We start from the raw sequence: 17,753 nt of genomic DNA, 5'->3' as shown, positions 1-17,753 counted from the left end.
AAACTGGCAAAATTTTGACGTAAATCAGGAAAATATCTGGTCAGAGAAGTCGGTAAAGACATTTGATGCCAGCGTTCAATAATACAGACACATTTTTGTTGGTGCTAATAAACAATTGAGGTCATAGCCCCATTTTTCTGAAGGCTGCCTATTATAATTACATTCTTCTAGTGGAAAACTGGGAAAACAATATGAATTCCGCAGTTTCATAATTTTATGATATATAATATAACAATACAGATTCAATGAAGGCCGATACAAAAAGAGAACAAGGCTCTTATAAGGTCAAGTAGTTGCTCGTGTTGCTGTTCCTCAGTTTTGATTTCTGAATCTGAATCTTTTCATTATTTGATTGAATTCCTTTACAACTCAGCAGTCAGGAGGATCCCCGCCCCCCCCCCCCCCCCCCCTTGATATTGATGTTTGACTGTTTAAAAATCTATATTTTACAACATTACAATTTATATATATATATATATATATATATATATATATATATATATATATATATATAAAACTGTATAATGTATAAAAAAAAGATTTTTGTAACCATGGTGTGTATTACACAGACATAAGCTCTCCCAAAACCACAGATACCTTCTCTTCATATCATACATATGCGTATATGCACACATTAACGTGTACATACAGAAACCCTAACATGCGTACGCACATTTAAATACCTGCATCAATATGTACACGTATGATCAAGAGGCCGCGGCGGGTTGTTCTAGGACGAGCAAACAGAGGCGATGGGTCCGAGCGTGTTGAAAAAAATTGGAATGAATGTCGGCCTATTTCTTTGGAGATTCTGGGGGGGAAAAAAGAACAGAAAAGGATACTCCACGTGTCTTAGGTCACGTGACGACCTGTGTGGAATTAGACGTTGTTTTAAGTAGGAGGGATAATGAAGTGAAAAAGCTCTCAGCTGGAAAAAAAAACTATTCAGTTCTTCCTAAATTATCTCAAGCATGTTTTTTTTTTCTGGACAGTCTATTGCGGAGAATTGGATTACTGTTGCACTCGCAGTCATTTGTACTGTCCATCCAGCAGGTGTAGTACATTATACTGCAGACACTGGACTGTGAAGGGGGAACGGATCCGGACGGAGGAGGACGCAGGAAGCGAGCCGCAGCAGACGCGCGCCGCCGATAGACGATACTTGAGAGCGACGGAATCCATTCACGGTGGACAAATGGCGCGGACAGGCGAAGGACGCATAGGTAGACCGGCTAACGATGGGTTGAACGTGCGCTATAGGAAACGCGCAGGGGGGAAAAAGGGGGAAGGGAGGAAAAAGAAATTCCATTCCACTCGCACCAACGGCCACAGGCCAAATCAACAGAACACTCTTGATATTCCTCCTCAGCCGCGGCAGTGGGCCCGCGACAACACCCGTCGCTAACAGGCTTATTAAAGCGTAAGTAAATACATAAATACATAAATACATAAATACATACATACATGCATAATTAAATAAGCCTCGGCCATGAGATACACTTCCACACCACAGAACTTTCGGCCCCGCTCTGCGTGTAAGGCGAGCGGTGCAACACAGCCGATAGCCAGCCGGGGGATTTCTTTGTCTTTCTTTGTCTTTTTTTTTTGAACTCAACGCCGCCTCCCAAAGTCACCTGAGGACCCACGGCTCCAACGACGGGAGAGAGCTGAAGGGACACAAGCAGGACGTTTGCTCCCGCCCTCGCATTTCGCGCTCACTGTGTAACAACTCGGGGGATTTACGTACGAAAACACGCTCCCTCCAACAATGAGTGTCATTACGTGGAGGACGGGGATCCAGTGACGGTGTGTGTGATATGAGGGGGGGGGGTCGCCTGCAGCCACGACCTGGCTCGGCAGGTTCCTTCAGTTTTCCCCGCAGGGCGTTGACGAGTCGAAGCTTCAGCTTCTAGTCTGAAAGCTCTCGGGCACACAGCGGACGAGTGTGGATTTAAGCAGATGTGTGTGTGTGTGGGGGGGGGGGGGGTTTCGTGGCGGTTTCGTGTCTTTTGGACAGTTGTGCGACCGGCTGTCGATCAGGCTCCAGTTCCGACGAGATCAGAACTGGAGCCGCGACGGTTAATCCATTCATCGGTTGGTAATCGACTGCTAAAATTGATCGCCAACTATTTCAATTAGTCGATTCAAAAAGTCAAAATTCTCTGATTTCAGCTTATATATATATATATAATATATTCTGGTTTCTTTGCTCCTCTGTGACAGCAAACTGAATGTCCGAAAACAAAACTCCATCTTGGGGCTTTTGGACCACACCACTAATGGATTGATCGAGGTAATAGTCGACAATGAAAATAATCGTTAGCTGCAGCCCTAGAAATGAAAAGTCATTCCAGTTGTACCCGTAACACTGCATCACTTCAGAACAAGAAAAAAGGGACGCATGAATGAAAACGATAATCTGTATCCAGGCAACTCTTTTCTAGGTAACAGTAACTTATCTATACGTTCATGTGAAATGCTGTGATAACGCCACGTTTCCGGCGCCCGCCTCATAAAAAAACAGTTGTTGCAGGTGATTCGTCTGTAGGTCTATTGATCCGTGGTGTCGGGTTGGGCCCCGAGTCAGAGAGCCTCTCACGCGGGATTAAACAATTTCAGATCGAGTTTTTTTTTTTTGTCGAGCGACGGCGGCACATTAACAGAGCGACGGCTCTGCGCTGCCGTTCTGATACCGGCCACTGTTTTGCTGACGTAGATGTATTTTGCATTAAATATTCACGATGTGACTTAGTGAAACTATAATACCAATTTTTTTTTTATTGGCTAAACTGCAAATGCATAGAGTGCAAATTACACTGAACAAAATATTGTGAATCTCATAAGGACTATGATGCAACAGGTGCAATGAGAAAAAAATGAACCAGTGAATACCAGTGTTTGAATAAAATAGAGACTGTTTTCATAATCGATCATTATTGTTGGTCTGAACGCAAAAACAAGAAAGAGGTCCTCCTACAAAAAGTCAGATTCCAAACAAGAAAGTTTCTTCTTCCACAAGGCTGCGTGAAGGTCATTCCGCTTCTTTTTAGATTTCTCTTCATTTTTTGTAATAAAGAGAATAATCACCACCCACAAACCTCAAGGAACAAAAAAGTGCACCAAAGTCAAACTCAAGAAAAAACTCAAGAAAAAAAATAAGCAGAGAACTCTTTGGCAAGTAAAACAGGATGTGGAACAAAATCATTACATCTCATCGACCAAGATGAGGGTGAAGTTTTCCCACGAGAAGATTTTCTCCTTTGCCAACGGCAAATGTCGTGTGTCTGGCGGTCGCGGCGCGTTGGAAACCGTCGGACGCCTGCAGGACGCGTCGCCGGCGCCTCGCCGCCGTGATCAGACGGCGTGAACGTGGAGCAGCGCACGGAGATGAATGAAGGCACTCGAGGAGCATTTCTTCATCCTTGTTGCTATAGCAGATGATGGTTTTTTTAGTCAACAGTCATAAAGCTGTAGGTCGACCCCACGACCTCCAGCTGGTGATCAATACGACGCAGACAACCTAGAAATATTCAAGTCAGCTGCCGCTACAAATATACTAAGACTGCGTAATAATAACAACTAGCAAATGTTGTCATAACCTTTCACATTCTAAAAAAAAAATATGTATTGCTGTTGTGGTCGTGCGTGTGACGCTATGTTAATAGCATCGGGTTCCGTCAGTTCCCGTTTTGGCAATCGTCCTTCACCGAATGTTAGCACACCAGTGACTTGACATTTCACTGAAGTGGTTCTGATAAAGGAGAGAGCGAGCGAGCGAGCGAGCGTGTGTGTGTGTGTGTGTGTGCGTGTGTGTTTGTGTGTGTGTGTGTGTCTCTTCCCATGAGCTTGGTGTAAAAACACCTCTGCACAAGGTAAACACTCTGTTACCATAGAATCCGTAACTATGGAGGGAGAATTGGCTTCACACACAACCAGAAGACAGGAGAGGACACACACACACACACACACACACACACACACACACACACACACACACACACACATCCCCCGGGTAACAATGCCTCAACAAATGACATTCACAGAAACTAACTGATGCCAGTGGTTGGGAGAATGTGTTTGCCTCCTTCTTTGGCATGCGCGACGTTGTAATGAATTACGGGAGGTATTAGTTCATGAAGAGACGACATCACAAGCCACTATATGACAAAGTTATCCCTCACATTTCAACTCAGAAAGAATATCCACTTCTATTTAATTCCCACTGCACGATGTTACATAATTATGTTAATGCTCCAAGCAAGAAGGCGGGAGGTTGTGTGTGTGTGTGTGTGTGTGTGGGGGGGGGAATGTTTGACACACAGTTAAATGCACATGTGTGAGTGTGTGCGGCGAGCACCTCGCTATGCCCCTTCCATGTGAACAGCTGCTCTGAGGCTCACGTGATGTAAGAAAGAGCTGGTCCCCCCCCCCCCCCCCCCCAAAAAAATCCCAGTTTCACAATCTTCTGTCTCCCGATTCTAATCTTGTCTTGGCCGTGGAGTCTGGTTGGCCCGCTGACCACTGGACGGCCAAGAGGATTGTGTGTCTGCAGTCTGACCCGGGGTAAACAACATCCCAGATTACCATCAGCCAATCAGGGGCCCCGAAGCCGCGCCGCTCAGGTGACGACGGCCGACGCGAAGCGGTCACCTTGCCGAGTGGCCGAGACTCCGACCAATCACAGGGGACAAACCTTGACATCCACCCACCACACACATGGAGGGAGGAACCGAGCCGTTCAGACTTGTCATCGCCAGAGATGTATCGGGCAGGTTGAGCCCCTCCCCCCCAACTATGTGCCACGCCACACTGCACATCACAACTCGCCGTGCCCCCATGAGTCGCCTCGTACGGAGGGGCACCGCTGCCCCCGCCGATGAAGCGGACACAAAGAGACGGAGGACGCATGAGTTGCCGTCCATTCAGCGGGGGCCGAGCCGCTCGCCCCCGTCTGGCGATGGGCCTCTTCCTGCTCGGCCGCCCCCTGACCCAAATATGACGTTGGGGGGGGGAGTGCCAGCTCTCTCTCCGACACACTCCCCGTCTATTTATTTCTTCTTCTACCACCACCGCCGCCGCCACTTGCTTCTTTAAATAAGCCGATATCTGCCTCGGCCTCTCATGCTCCCGTGATCTTTGGGGTTTTTCTTCTCGACTCGTGCTTTCCCTCTGTCTGGCTCTGCCACGTCCCTGCCCACCGCTCTCTCTCTCTCTCTCCCTGTCAGATAGCTGGGAGCTTAAGCCGATGGCGGCATTATAATATTACCTTGAGGTGTCTCAAACCTAATGCCACCGCTCTTATCTCCCCCTTGTCCTCAGTCTGCTAAAACGCGCCGGCAACCTTAGGTGAAGCCGCCCATCTCCCAAAATCGAGATGCATCTCTCGCGCAGTCCAGGAGCCGACGGGTTGAGTGTATCGATCCACTTCTGGCCTTTCACACTGTACGAACGCACCTCAACAGAGAGAGCCGGTGGCTCGGTGAGCGGCCTTTCACTTCGACCGTGGAACAGGGGGCGCTCAGGCGGCTCATTGCGATGCAGCGCGCGCGCGCGCGTGTGTGTGTCTTGAATTCAACAGTGCGCATTGTGTCGCCGCGGCAAATGTTGCACCGGAGGAACACTGGACTGATTATAAAAGCTTTTCTTTGAAGCACAAGTTGTTCTCAAGTGAACAAACACCTCGCAACTACTGTTCTGACACAATAACTACACAAAAAGCTTTGTCCCCCCCCACCCCCCACCCCCGCCCCCTTCTTCCGGGGTTGTTTGAGTGCACATGCAGCTGCCACGGCGGGGGGTCTCTGAGTCGGGGACGACAACCGGCCCGTGGGGATTCTGCTTTTTTGAAGGCAAAATTCATTTTCCTTAGCAATTAGCCGGCACAGAACAGCGATGTTGACAAAATGGGGATAAAGTGAGTAATCCCCGTCTGCCACATTAGTGGATTTTCGCTTGTTAAAAAAGATGCCGGGATCACGTGAAGAATTTACATGAGATCCCAGTTTCTCGACGCAGCTGCCTCTGATGCTTCAAGATCATTTTCTTTCACGTTAGAAAATGGATCTTGTGGGAAAAAAACTGACCATGAACTGCAACGTGGTCGATTAATAATGTCGCTCTGCATCTCTCTGCCCTCCTCCTGATGACTTTCTGACAAAGGCAGTTCCACAAAATTGTCATTGTTGAATTAACTTCTGCAAAATCATTTCTTGGGGCAATTAAACACTAAATATCTATATCTGAACTGTCATATTTCACAGAGCAAATCTTGCCTATACCCAAAGTGAGGGCAGGCTGATGGGTAAAGTCATAACCTATTATGACAGGGATCTGACCTCTGACCTGTTGATCAGAGGTCAGTTTTTTTTAACGTGTAGACAAAAAACAACAATAAATTTAAAGCCACAGTGTGTCATTTTTGTTCTTTTCTGCAGGCATCTGGTGGCAATGTTGCAAACTGCCACCAACTGAGCGACCGACTCGGGACACTTTATGGCGGCGCACCGCTGATTCCATTTCCGCTTTCCGGCAGCGTCAGAAGCCAATGCGACGTATTCTGGAACCGTTTCGTGCAACAACCGTATTCAACGCGACGTAGCAAACATGGCGACTCACACGGAGGTCGGGTCCAACTCACGTAACTTTATTTAACTCATTCAAAGTTGACGAGGAAACATCGGCTCTTTGTTGCAGGTGATCATACATATGTGAACACATACTTACGGACAATATATTCAATTGCTGTGAATGGGTTCTCCTAAATATGACACACTGTATCTTTAAGAGTCATTATTTGGGATTTCTTAGTTTGCTGCTGATTTGAAATGTCACATAAACTAGTTTCACCGTCGATATCGTCGTCTCACCGACGTCACGCTGCTTTTTTGATATTGTAACCGTTTTATTCCTGTTTGTCACATTTCCGACCGGTGTCGGTGTTGAAGTAATTGCTTTAGATTGAACGCGGGTTCATTCACAAGCGGCCTCCTCGTCTGTCTGTCTGGCTGAGCCTTCAGAGAGACTAATCCCAGATTTGTGGATCCATTTCAAGAGCGGCGACGCGCGGCTGAAGGCTATTTTGACATCTATTCACAGCACAGGAGCCGCGGGCGAGGAATTAAAGTGCTGCACAATATTACTTGTTGTGTTCCTGCTGTGGGCCGTGATATTCCCGCACAAAGCCGGGGCCCGGCGGCAGCTCAAATGTAAAATGAGCCTGTGTGTGACGACGACGGGAGCGCTACCGCCCGTTTGTGTTTATCTGACCTCCAGGGCAGAAATGAAAAGGAACCGTTTGTCGTCTTTAACAACAAGGTCAGAAACAAATCCAGTTCTGCGTCGCAGGTTTTCAATGAGAACATTAATTCAAGACACAGTCACTCAGACGATAATTGGGAGATTATTGTTCGACAGCAAAAAAAACAATGTGTCAATAATTTGACAGGCTGGTGTTGGTCAATTATCATGGTTTGTGAACCGCGGTGAACAAGAGGGAATTCACAGCTGCAACTAACAACCGTTTCCGTCTTTAATGAATGATATTTTAAAAGTATTGTAATATAACGCAAACTTTAAAATGTCAGACAATAGTGGAGGACGGCCCGTCACAAATTTCCAAAGGGGAGTGATGCCTTCCAAATTGCGTATTTTGTCAAAACCAGCAATCGATTTTCATTTTTACAGTGAAATAAATGAAAGGAGGCGGAGGAGAAGGACTTTTTACATTTATGAGTCTGGAAACAGAGACTGACACTTAAAAGTGATGTGCACGTCTACTCTGGACACGCCTGTCGTTGCCCGCGGATTTTGACCCACGGCGCTGTCAAGGTTCTCTTTCCGTCAGTGGTGTTGGAAAATAAGGTTCAAAAAGGAATGTTTTTTTCGTTTAAAAAAAATCTGCGGCAACAACAAGCGTGTCCAGACGTGTGCGTCGCGTTCAAGTGTCCTCTGGAAACACTTCCGTTTCTTAATTTGCTAGTCTTTTTGTCTATTTGCATTGTGTCTTCTCAAGTTGCAGTGCTGTGAGCCCTCAGGGCCACCGTATATATATATATATATATATATATATATATATATATATATTTTTTTTTTTCTTTCTTCCATGACATATAAGTGCATGTCACTGTGCAAGTGCAGTAATGTGCAGAGAGATGAAAACTCGGATGTATGGCATGTCAGTGTGCTGCGGTGACACGTTGCCCCTGGCGATCAGCTGGCATTACGCCGCGGGCGAGTGAGGCCGAGCCCCGTGTCCCGAGGCGCCTCGGCGCCCGGGGGGCCTCGCTGTCAGGGCCACTGACATGAACTGCAACGGACAGCACAACAACACTGCGGAGGAGCCGCGTATATATATATATATATACATCACTTTCTATACGACCGAGCCAGGGAACCTCGCAGGGATGCATGGAATAATGTAAACAAGTGTCATTTGTTCGTACGGATTATTACGAGGCCTGTTGGTTTTAATTTAATTAGAATATATCAGGGTGAGCGTGCGGCCGTGCCTGGATGAGGCCCCTCGCAGTCGTGTTTCATATCTGCTCCATAAACAGATGGCAGCTCCGGGAAAAAAGTTTCAAATATTGAGGAGATGAACGCGACTCGCTCACACCGACGTGTCTGTGCCGTGGGCCTCGGGCCAGCAACCCAATCCCACGGAAAGACGGAAGAGCGGCAACGCGATCCTGTTTTTCTTCCTTTGTGTCGTTTTGTTTTCGAACCGGGTGAGTGTGGGAATCTGTGGACGTCACAAAGGAAACGGGGGAAAAAAAAAAACATTAGATAGCAAACGGCTTTCCTTAACAGGCAACTGAATATTTGTGTGCGCTAACACTGCTCGTACTTTTGCCTGAAGATAAAAGCAGAAGAACGAAATATGCAGCGGCACTGTTTTAATATTACGGGGCACAGCTGCTGTGCTTTATTTATTCAAGCGCGGCAGGTGGCGCCCACACCAGAGTGGTTTAACACTGATGGCGACAATGAGAAGCTCAAATCAGACTCAAGCCGAAGACAAAAAAAACCCCCAAACACAGACGCAGACGGAAAGTGCGGCTTCCTCTTTCGTTTCAACAAGACGCGACGCAGCACGAGGCCTCAGAAAAACAACAGGGTCCTCGAAGCGACTGGCCACGGCGCTGTCACGGCAACGTCGTCGTTCAAAGCGCGGACGTCCAGAGGGAAGACAAAGAGCTGAAGTGAAACCAGAACTGAGAATTGAATTGTCAGAATTGAACAAATTACCCAAAAATCCAGCCCAGTAAGGATCATAAGAAAAATAATTAAAGTGTCCTTGTTTGTTCAATGGGCCCTGTTGTTACTGTGGCTGCCCCTTACGTAACACCATGGCCCATAAGCCCGAGTCTATTGTAGGTTAAATGTCACCGGGAATCAGAAAGTTCATGGGCGAGTCGAGTGTCTGTGGCGTTTGGTCAGACGTGTCCGTACGAACCGTAGGACACGGAAGAAAGTTAATGTTGTAGAAGTTTTCATACAGCAGGAAAAGTTTGAGATATTTCTTTTATCCTCTCGCTGACTATGAATTTCTGGTTTCAAACCTTGTTAAAATCACAAGTTTCAACTTGTAATAGCAAGTGCTGAGGTATTCTATTACAGTAAATTGCTTAGTAACGGCCAATAAACCTCTGGAGCATGTTTCCCTTCAGAGGGACTGGAGAAGAGCTCAGTGGGCGAGTTGGAGGTCGGGTCGGGATGTTCGTCTCACCGTGCCCGCCATCATCCATCCATCCATCCATCCATCCATCCATCCATCCATCCATCCATCTATCCATCCATCCATCCATCCATCCATCCATCTATCCATCCATCTATCCATCCATCTATCCATCCATCTATCCATCCATCCATCCATCCATCCATCCACTGCTGCTTATCCAGTGTCGGTCGTGGAGGTGTGCTAACTTTTTTTTTTATAGTTTCAACAGTTTCAGTGTCTTGATTGGCCGATGCCTTCTGCGACAAGTAAGTGGGTCTGATACAGTGTGTCATGCACACATTTTTGGGGACTGACACGGCTGATATCTTTTGCCGCTGTTGTTTGTACTTCAATATTTCAACATTTCAATTGTATTTCCAGTGGTCACAGTCGGAATCGAAACACTTGATGTCCCCGACTCTTGGAATCGATTAAATAGCGAGACGCTTATAGATCCGTGGTAATGACAGAACGCGCTGCAGCAAACTAAAACGGCGGCCTTTTCATTTTCGGCGCCACGCGGCTCTGCAAGCTGGTGTGTCCATGTGTTTTTGATATGATGAACAGAGAAATGATTCAGATCTGCCAGAAACATTATGATTTGCAGATGATGTTCAGCTCTTCTGGGGGGGGGGGGGGGGGGGGGGGGGTGATGGCGGCATCTAATGATAATCTCCTCAGATCCCTACTCAGGGAAATGGCTGGAAAGAAATGCAAAAAAAAAAAAGGACAGTAGTTTCCTTCTTTTCTGCAGAGACCCCCCCTAAAATAACTGTTTTCAGCCCCCCCCCCCTTTTTTCTCCTGTTAAAATGCAGAATCAGCAACGACGCACTCAGTCTGCAGCTCAGGGACACTTCAGCCCAGCAGGTGCTCGTTGTCCAGGGGCTCGAGGAGGTGACCTTCCTGTTGGAGAACGTTCCCTCTAATCACTTTAAAGCAAAAGATAAAGAAGAACAGTAGCCCGACAGCGGCTGCAGGATCAACCACTCAGTCGCTGACCTGTTGTGTTTTGTTTTTTTTACTTCAGATCTGCTGTTGTCGATCCTCCGTTGCTCTGATCACACTCGTCACATTACAGATATATTCACGCCCGGAAGTATAGAGACATACATCTGTTGGCTGATAGAACAGGCGTGTGTACGAAGAGACGGAGAGAACAGCTAGAGCAAAGACCGGTCAAAGGTTTGACGCTTATTTTTGAGCGTGCGGCTGAGATTCATGGCAATTCAACGGAATTCGACGGATCCAAAACTGTCACTGTGTTTCCTCCCTCAGAAGATAAAAGGGGAGAAAAATGTCTGTCTGCTCCTCTATAATTCCATTTTATCTCGGATGCGCGCTCCTCAAAGCGCTCGGATCTCCCGCCATTGTCCTTGGATCGGAAAGTCTTTTGAAACGTTTTCCCCTTGAGCTTCTTTCATGTCCACACGGTCGCTCTGTGTTGGAGGGGAGGAGGAGAAGAAGAAGAAGAAGAAGGAGGAGAAGAAGAAAACACCCCGGGCTCCTTTTGACGAGTGTTAAATAACAAACATCAGGTCGGATCATATAACCTGGCGCGTATGGGTCGCGACCTTTTCGCAGACGGCTCAATGATATTTCGCCCCAGCAGCGAGACGTACTGTACTTGTACATCAAGCCGGCGAGGTGAGCACCAAAACATGCCGTCCGCCGGGTTTCCCTGGCAACCGTTCACTTTCCTTGAATTGATGCCAGATTTTTTTCCCCACCGGTCCTCTTGTCGCCTGGATTCCACCTGGGCGCGGCTTCTTGAGAAGAGCGGCGCGCCGACACTAATGAGGGACCAGCTCTTTTCCAGCGGGGACCCGATGCACGACAAGCGGCTGCGACCGTCTCCCCAGCCGCGCTCCGCCGGCCCGCAGGCCCGCAGGCGGCACGCGGCCGACAACTGCTACCTGCTGTTCTCTCAAGCGAGGGCCGGACGTACCACACGCCAAGGTTAACTATACGACTGGAAAAGCAGGGGAATCATAGAGGCCTTTATATCACATCGATGTCTTCCAATCTTCCGTTTGTGTTAATTAGCGTGGGTGAGGGTTCCTCGTAGCCGAAGGTCACATTCAGCTGTGCATCCTCCCACAGTCTTGTTTCCCTGTGAAGTGTCCTTGAGCGGAAAAAACGCAGCAACACTTCTTATCTCACTCCCCGCAAGTGGAACTCGACACGAGCTTCAGAAGGAAATACCTCAGAATCCACACTCCCTGCTGCAGTGTGTGTGTGCGTGTGCGTGTGTGTGTGTGTGTGTGTGTGTGTGTGTGTGTTACTCACAGCGCATTTCAGACATAGAACTTTATGAAAGATCATCTGGGAACCATGAATGCGTACATAACGGCTTTCAGACGTGCACTGACGTCCGGACATTTTCCTGAAATGCTCCGGAGGTGCATTTCAGGAAAATGTCCGCAAATGTGGTACACTTTTCCCGCCAAGAGAAAACGATGTCCTGTCCTCCTGCGGGCTCTACGCAGACGCCAACAGAATGGTTACGGAAAGTGTTCCCGTCGGCGTGAGCGCGTCTGACGCGCACGATCTCCTGCTGCAGGTTTCTTGTACGTGAAAGGCAAACTTCTGTGAAATGGCCAGACGTTTTTTTTTTCCCAAGTTCAAGTCTAAAAACAGCTTCATATCTTGTGAATGCTGATTTTCACAAAATAAGTTAGTTAGCGCTGGAGGAAAAGTAAAATGTGGGGGGGGGGTCACCAAACTCTGCAGGAATGAGCCTCAGGGGAACATGAATGTTTCATTCAGCAGTTGATGAGACACTTTCACTCTGCAACTAAGTTGTGGAGTGCCGCCGTGCCTTGCATTACTAAGAAAAAAGAACCCACAACAATATTCAAGTCAGCAAACCCTCATTCATGCCGAGAAGTGCGACGACGAATAAATGAATATCCCGTCAAATTTAAAGTCTCGACAACACAATTGGTCGATCGGCGGTTCAGGTTGTGGAGGATGAAAATGACTCATCTCGCTTCATATCATGAAACTTTTCAACTCGCGGCCGTCTCCCCAGCAGTGACGCCCCCCCCGCACATCAGGGGCCTAATGTCGCTCGACAGCGGTGCTCTTTCCACTAATGTCCCCGTCGTGCGCGCGGATGAAGAAATCGTGAACGTTTACGTGACAGTCAACTGTGTCTGACTGACGGGAAAAGGGCCCCGTCGCTTTCACAGATCCGTACTGTAAAGACAGATGCTCGTTCCTCATGGCCCTGTGTGCACCGTACCATCCAGTTTTGCGTTTGTGCGTTGGGGGAGAGTGTGGGTAGGTTTGATGGAGGGTGGGGGGTGTGGGGTGTGGGGTGGGGGCGGGGTCCACTGCTGCCTCCACACAGCAGTGAAAAGCCGTTAAGAGATGTTAGAGAGTGAACATGTCACCGTTCCTTTGCCTTTCTGCGTGGGCGTCAGCGATAGACATTTGTTGCTCCTTTGCTAATAACACCTCCTACGAGCTCCGGGGGGGGGGGGGGGGGGCGCACACCGCTCACACACTGTGATACAGAGGATGAACTCGCCGGTCGACTGCATCAGACGTGATTATAAAACGTGAAATATCAGACGGTGATTTGCGGCGCCGCTAGTTATCCCCCAACATGAGGGGGTCAGGTGACAGAGTGGTTTCTAGGGTTGGACCGGAAGATAGTGTCCGTCAGTTGAGTTCTGGATATTTATACTGGTAAATATTTCCGTGAGTCATTCCTGCAGGCGGTTGATTGTGTTGACTGTGCTGCCTGAACCTCCAGAGCTTTTACTTTAACGGTACATCAGCACTGACAACACACGAGAAATACCAACTTCACGTTCAAGTAGTAGCTTTTGAGACTTTGATAATCCGGCTGAAGGTGGCACGGCAGTTGCGTCACCGCCACGCCTCACGGAGAGAGAAGGCTCTGCGTTTCGAACTCTCGAACCTGCAAAACTGAACAACGTGCTTTCATGTTCTCTGCAAGGGTTGTTCAGGTGCAGGTAAGGAGAAACTGGAGACTCCGAATTGTCCGTAGAGGTGTGAATTGTCTCTATATATCAGCCGTGCGATGGACTGGCGACATGTGCGGGTCATATTCCGCCTTTCGCCCAATGTTGGATTCGATGGGCTGCCGCCCGCCTGCGACCTGAAAGGGATAAGTGGTAAAGCTAATGGATGGATGGAATCCAGCTGATATACTGCATTTTTTAATGGGCAATATTGATAATGATGTTAAGGAGGCCAACTGAGCCAACTGTTGGATTATTTTATCAAAAAATATTTTGGCTACATATCCAACATCATTCACTGTATTAGACTCAATAGAGTTAGAAACAAAGTGCCATTTTAGACACTTATCATCTGATTTAGCATCAGATTATAATTTTTGCATTAACGGTTTTGAGGTTCAAGTAATCGATAACAATCCATATGATTGATTATTCACTCGTTCATCGAGGTTGTAGCAGTTATCTGGTCCTACAGCTTCTCGGATGTGACGATTTGATGCCGTTTTTGTTTTAACATCATTGTAAATTCAATATCTGGACAGAAAACAAGCCAAATGACAGATGTCAGTTGTGGTGATAATAATATAAAATAAACTGTCCATACTGTTCATTTCACTATAATACTTCGCAAACTATGTTGCTGTTGAGTCCACCTGCCATTTTTCTGGTCTTTCTCGGGTGAACTGTCCCTTTAAAGACCAACCACAAGCTATTAGTAGATTTGTTTTTTTGCTGGAGGATTCTGTGATTCATTCTTCAAATGTCTGCCGGACGAAGACTGGACCCTGTGGCTTATACACACACCACAGGCATGAACGTCCCCCCGATCTCCACAGAGCTCCACTCATGACATCTGCACCACCTCCGGTCACAAACCGCTGGAGCGGAAACTCAACCGAAGACTCTTCTCCCCACTTTGTCTCGTAGATTTTGAATGAATGTTGTGTTTTTCCAACAGGCAGCACAGTGCAAAGGGGGAATTCCTGGTAACGCGCTGTTGGAGGAATGACTCTTCCAACTCTCCCCGGTGGTTTCTGCTGCAAACATCAAACCAGACCTGACAGATCACTGGACGCATCGGGCCAAATATCCTCACATGCACTGCTGCGGTTAATGAGCAGAGGGGGGGCCATCACTTGCACCATGAATATCCCCCTGGGCCTTTTCCTAATGACACAACTACATACAGCAATTCAAATATGTGCACAGGCAGCAGCAGAGTTATTATGTACAACCGGAGAATTTCCGCATGATTTCCATTCTGCTGTTGCATCATTTGGTTGTAGCCCGTGGATGAGCTGACTATACTTCACTGAGCAGTGGTCTGTGTGTGTGTGTGTGTGTGTGTGTGCTCAATATAGGATTAGACCACGATGAGCCCCTGAGTGCTGGTGACAAACTGGAAACGAAAAGGCCAACAACATATGGCGCGGGGGGGGCGGTGGGTTATGGGATTACGCAATTAACAAGGTGACTCAGGGAGCTGTTAATCTGCAAAATTCGGGAGTATATACGGACACAAAGAGCGTGGCCGCCTGGGGAGGAGGGGGGCGCATCTTTTGTGATCGTCCACGACCTGCAATTAAACGCACACACCTTGTTGAAGCAGCCAGGTCTAATTCCATTAAACGTAGCAGCCGTGCGCCCCTGACGCGTTCTGGGTGCCATGGGTGCTCCAACCAACATTTTCACTCCCTATAACGCCGAGGGAGGGGGGGGGGGGATGTGCGTAAACCACCGGACACACGACGCCGTCAGCAAGTGGTTCATTAATGGTAATTAACGTGACACACAAGAGTGCGCAGCAGGGCAGGAACACACCACCTTGTGTGTGTGTGTGTGTGTTTGTGTGTGTGAGTGTGTGTGTGTGTTTGTGTGTTTTAGTTGCGCCGTCAGCTCTGCGCTCAAATCCGAAACGCGCGCTGCGTGCGGTGCGGTGCGGTGGAGCGGCGTGACGCACGGACGGGGCCACAGATCCCGCGAGTGGACAAGTATTCGTCTGTTGGTTCGGAGTCAGAATCATTCCTGAAGAGCAAAATGAATCGTGTGTGTGCGGAGAGGGAAGGTTTCCATTAGGTCTGACGGGCTAAACGTCCTTTGGCGATCCGGCAGATTCAACACAGTGGATCTGGCTCGTGCGCTATTCGCCCCAAAAAAAACAACCCCGTCTCATGGAACAACACAAAAGACCCGTTCCACAAATATTATATCATGTGTCAGAAGTGGTTATTCCCACTTGCATTGCAGCCCATCACGTCTGATCCCCTCAGGGGAGTCGTCCATGCTGTGTGTGTGTGTGTGTCTACACCGCGGGACACCGGGTTGGGGAGGTGTTCTTACCTTGCGGGAAGGCGTTGGGCTGCACCGCGTGCAGGAAAGTGTGCACCATGTGGAACAGGATCCCGATCGGCCCCGGCTCGTAGTGGGCCAGCGTCTCGTACAGTCCCGCGGGCACGTAGCCGAAGTCCAACTTTCCCGGCGGCGGCAGCCTCCGCGTCTCCGTCTCCTGCTGGAGTTCGCCGGACGCGGGGAGCAGCAGCAGCAGCCCCGGCAGCAGCAGCAGGACCCCGGCGCTCCACATCGTGAACCCGTGAACAGAGAGCCCTCCCGGCCGGTCGTGGTCGTGGAACTGGGGGTTGAATAAACTGGATTCTTATCTCCCCTATCGACGCGGGGAAGAGGGGGCGAGAGTGTAAAAAAAAAAAAAAAAGAAGAAGAAAAAAAGTGTCCGGATGGATGGATGGATGGATGGATGGATGGACCCGCAGCTTCTTCTTCCTCAAGTCGTGCTGCCCGCGGATGGACTCGCTCTGAGCATCGTGCCTCGCGGTTCTGAGCCCTCCCGCGATGGACGCCGAACCCGGGTGATCTTCTCTCCCTCCCCCGTCTCCGGTCTTCAGTCCCACCGAGACGAGCGCGCCTGTCGCCACCGCTCCGGCATCTGTGCGTCACGGGAGCGGGCACGGGGGGTGCGCGCCGCCGCGTCCGGTCCATGCGCTGCTCCAGAGGGAAGCGCTCCTCCTGCCGGGGGAGGAGGACGGAGTTCAGAGCAGAAGAGACAAGTGCATGTCCTCAATGGCTGTGTACAGTCTTTCAAAAACAAAACAACCCTCCCCAAAAAATCATAATTTATGAGCTGAATCACATTAATGTGATCATGTATTCACATCTTCAAGAAAAAATGACTCAGAAGTATCAGATAATCTGGTTCAACCATCAAAATAAAAGTAGTCAGATGAAGGCAGATTATCCGTGTACGCAATATTGAGTTTAATGTCATTGGATTAGTATCACTGATGTAATATAATAGTAAAGTAAATAAACCCAGTTAGATCTTGAATGATATTCAGTGAATCATACCTCTCGGACCCACCTTTCCTCCCTCTAACAGGTGCTCTCATTGTCTCCCCCGCCCCCGACCTTTGACCTCTTCTCCACCCCAGGGGGCAGACAGGGGATACCTGAGGTGCAGCACCAGAGGTGCACCGTGATTGGTGGAGCAGCGATCAGGATACAGGTTGCTTCTGTCTCTCCGCACAATAACATCCTTGTTGTCCTCTCCCCCGCCCCAAGGTGAACATGGGGGGCCCCCCAGGGCCGGGCTCCTGGAGACAAGGGGCACTCCTGTGTCGGAGGGGGGGGGGGGGGTCCTTTGATCACTGATATCTGACCGACTCTCTCATTTGACCTGCAGACGGGCAGATGGCACTTTTAGTTGTACAAACGCCGAAGGAAGAATCAACGCGACTGTTTGAGGACATATACATTGTTGGTTGAGCTGAAAGTTTGAGATTAGTTTAAGAGTTTGGGAAAAGGGTGAATCATGTATTGGCCTTTTTCCTTTATCGCCCAGTCAACAGCAACAGAAGTGAGAGGAGAAGTGACGCTCGAGGACGAGATGAGGTGATGAGACTCACTGTCCAATATTAAAAAGAAAAGAAAAAGAATGTTTTCTGAGATCCTTGATCACACAAACAGGGCAAGTTAAAACATGTTGTGTACATCTGCTGTTTATATGGTGTCTGTAGGTTTTAGGGTTTTC

At 48.5% G+C, this 17,753-nt stretch overlaps 1 protein-coding gene across 17 annotated transcripts in view; it reads right to left on the bottom strand.

Annotated features, from left to right (window-relative positions):
- Positions 1–16,825, bottom strand: part of prom1a (prominin 1a) — a 66,263-nt gene extending 49,438 nt beyond the window's left edge. For 4 of the 17 annotated variants that reach the window (XM_047334554.1, XM_047334555.1, XM_047334559.1 and 1 more), the window contains exon 1: positions 16,052–16,823. In XM_047334554.1, coding sequence (XP_047190510.1) covers positions 16,052–16,292 — 241 coding nt within the window. In that variant the 5' untranslated portion in view covers positions 16,293–16,823. Of the gene's footprint in view, positions 1–16,051 lie in introns of all 17 variants that reach the window. The other 13 variants (XR_007031476.1, XR_007031477.1, XM_047334545.1 and 10 more) reach the window with 7 other exon arrangements.
- Between the last annotated feature and the right edge of the window lie 928 nt (positions 16,826–17,753).

This window comes from Scophthalmus maximus, chromosome 9 (genome assembly GCF_022379125.1).
Source record: "Scophthalmus maximus strain ysfricsl-2021 chromosome 9, ASM2237912v1, whole genome shotgun sequence".
Taxonomy (NCBI): domain Eukaryota; kingdom Metazoa; phylum Chordata; class Actinopteri; order Pleuronectiformes; family Scophthalmidae; genus Scophthalmus; species Scophthalmus maximus.
The sequence above is the reverse complement of the archived record's forward strand: the minus strand, read 5'-3'. Positions and strand labels throughout refer to the sequence as shown.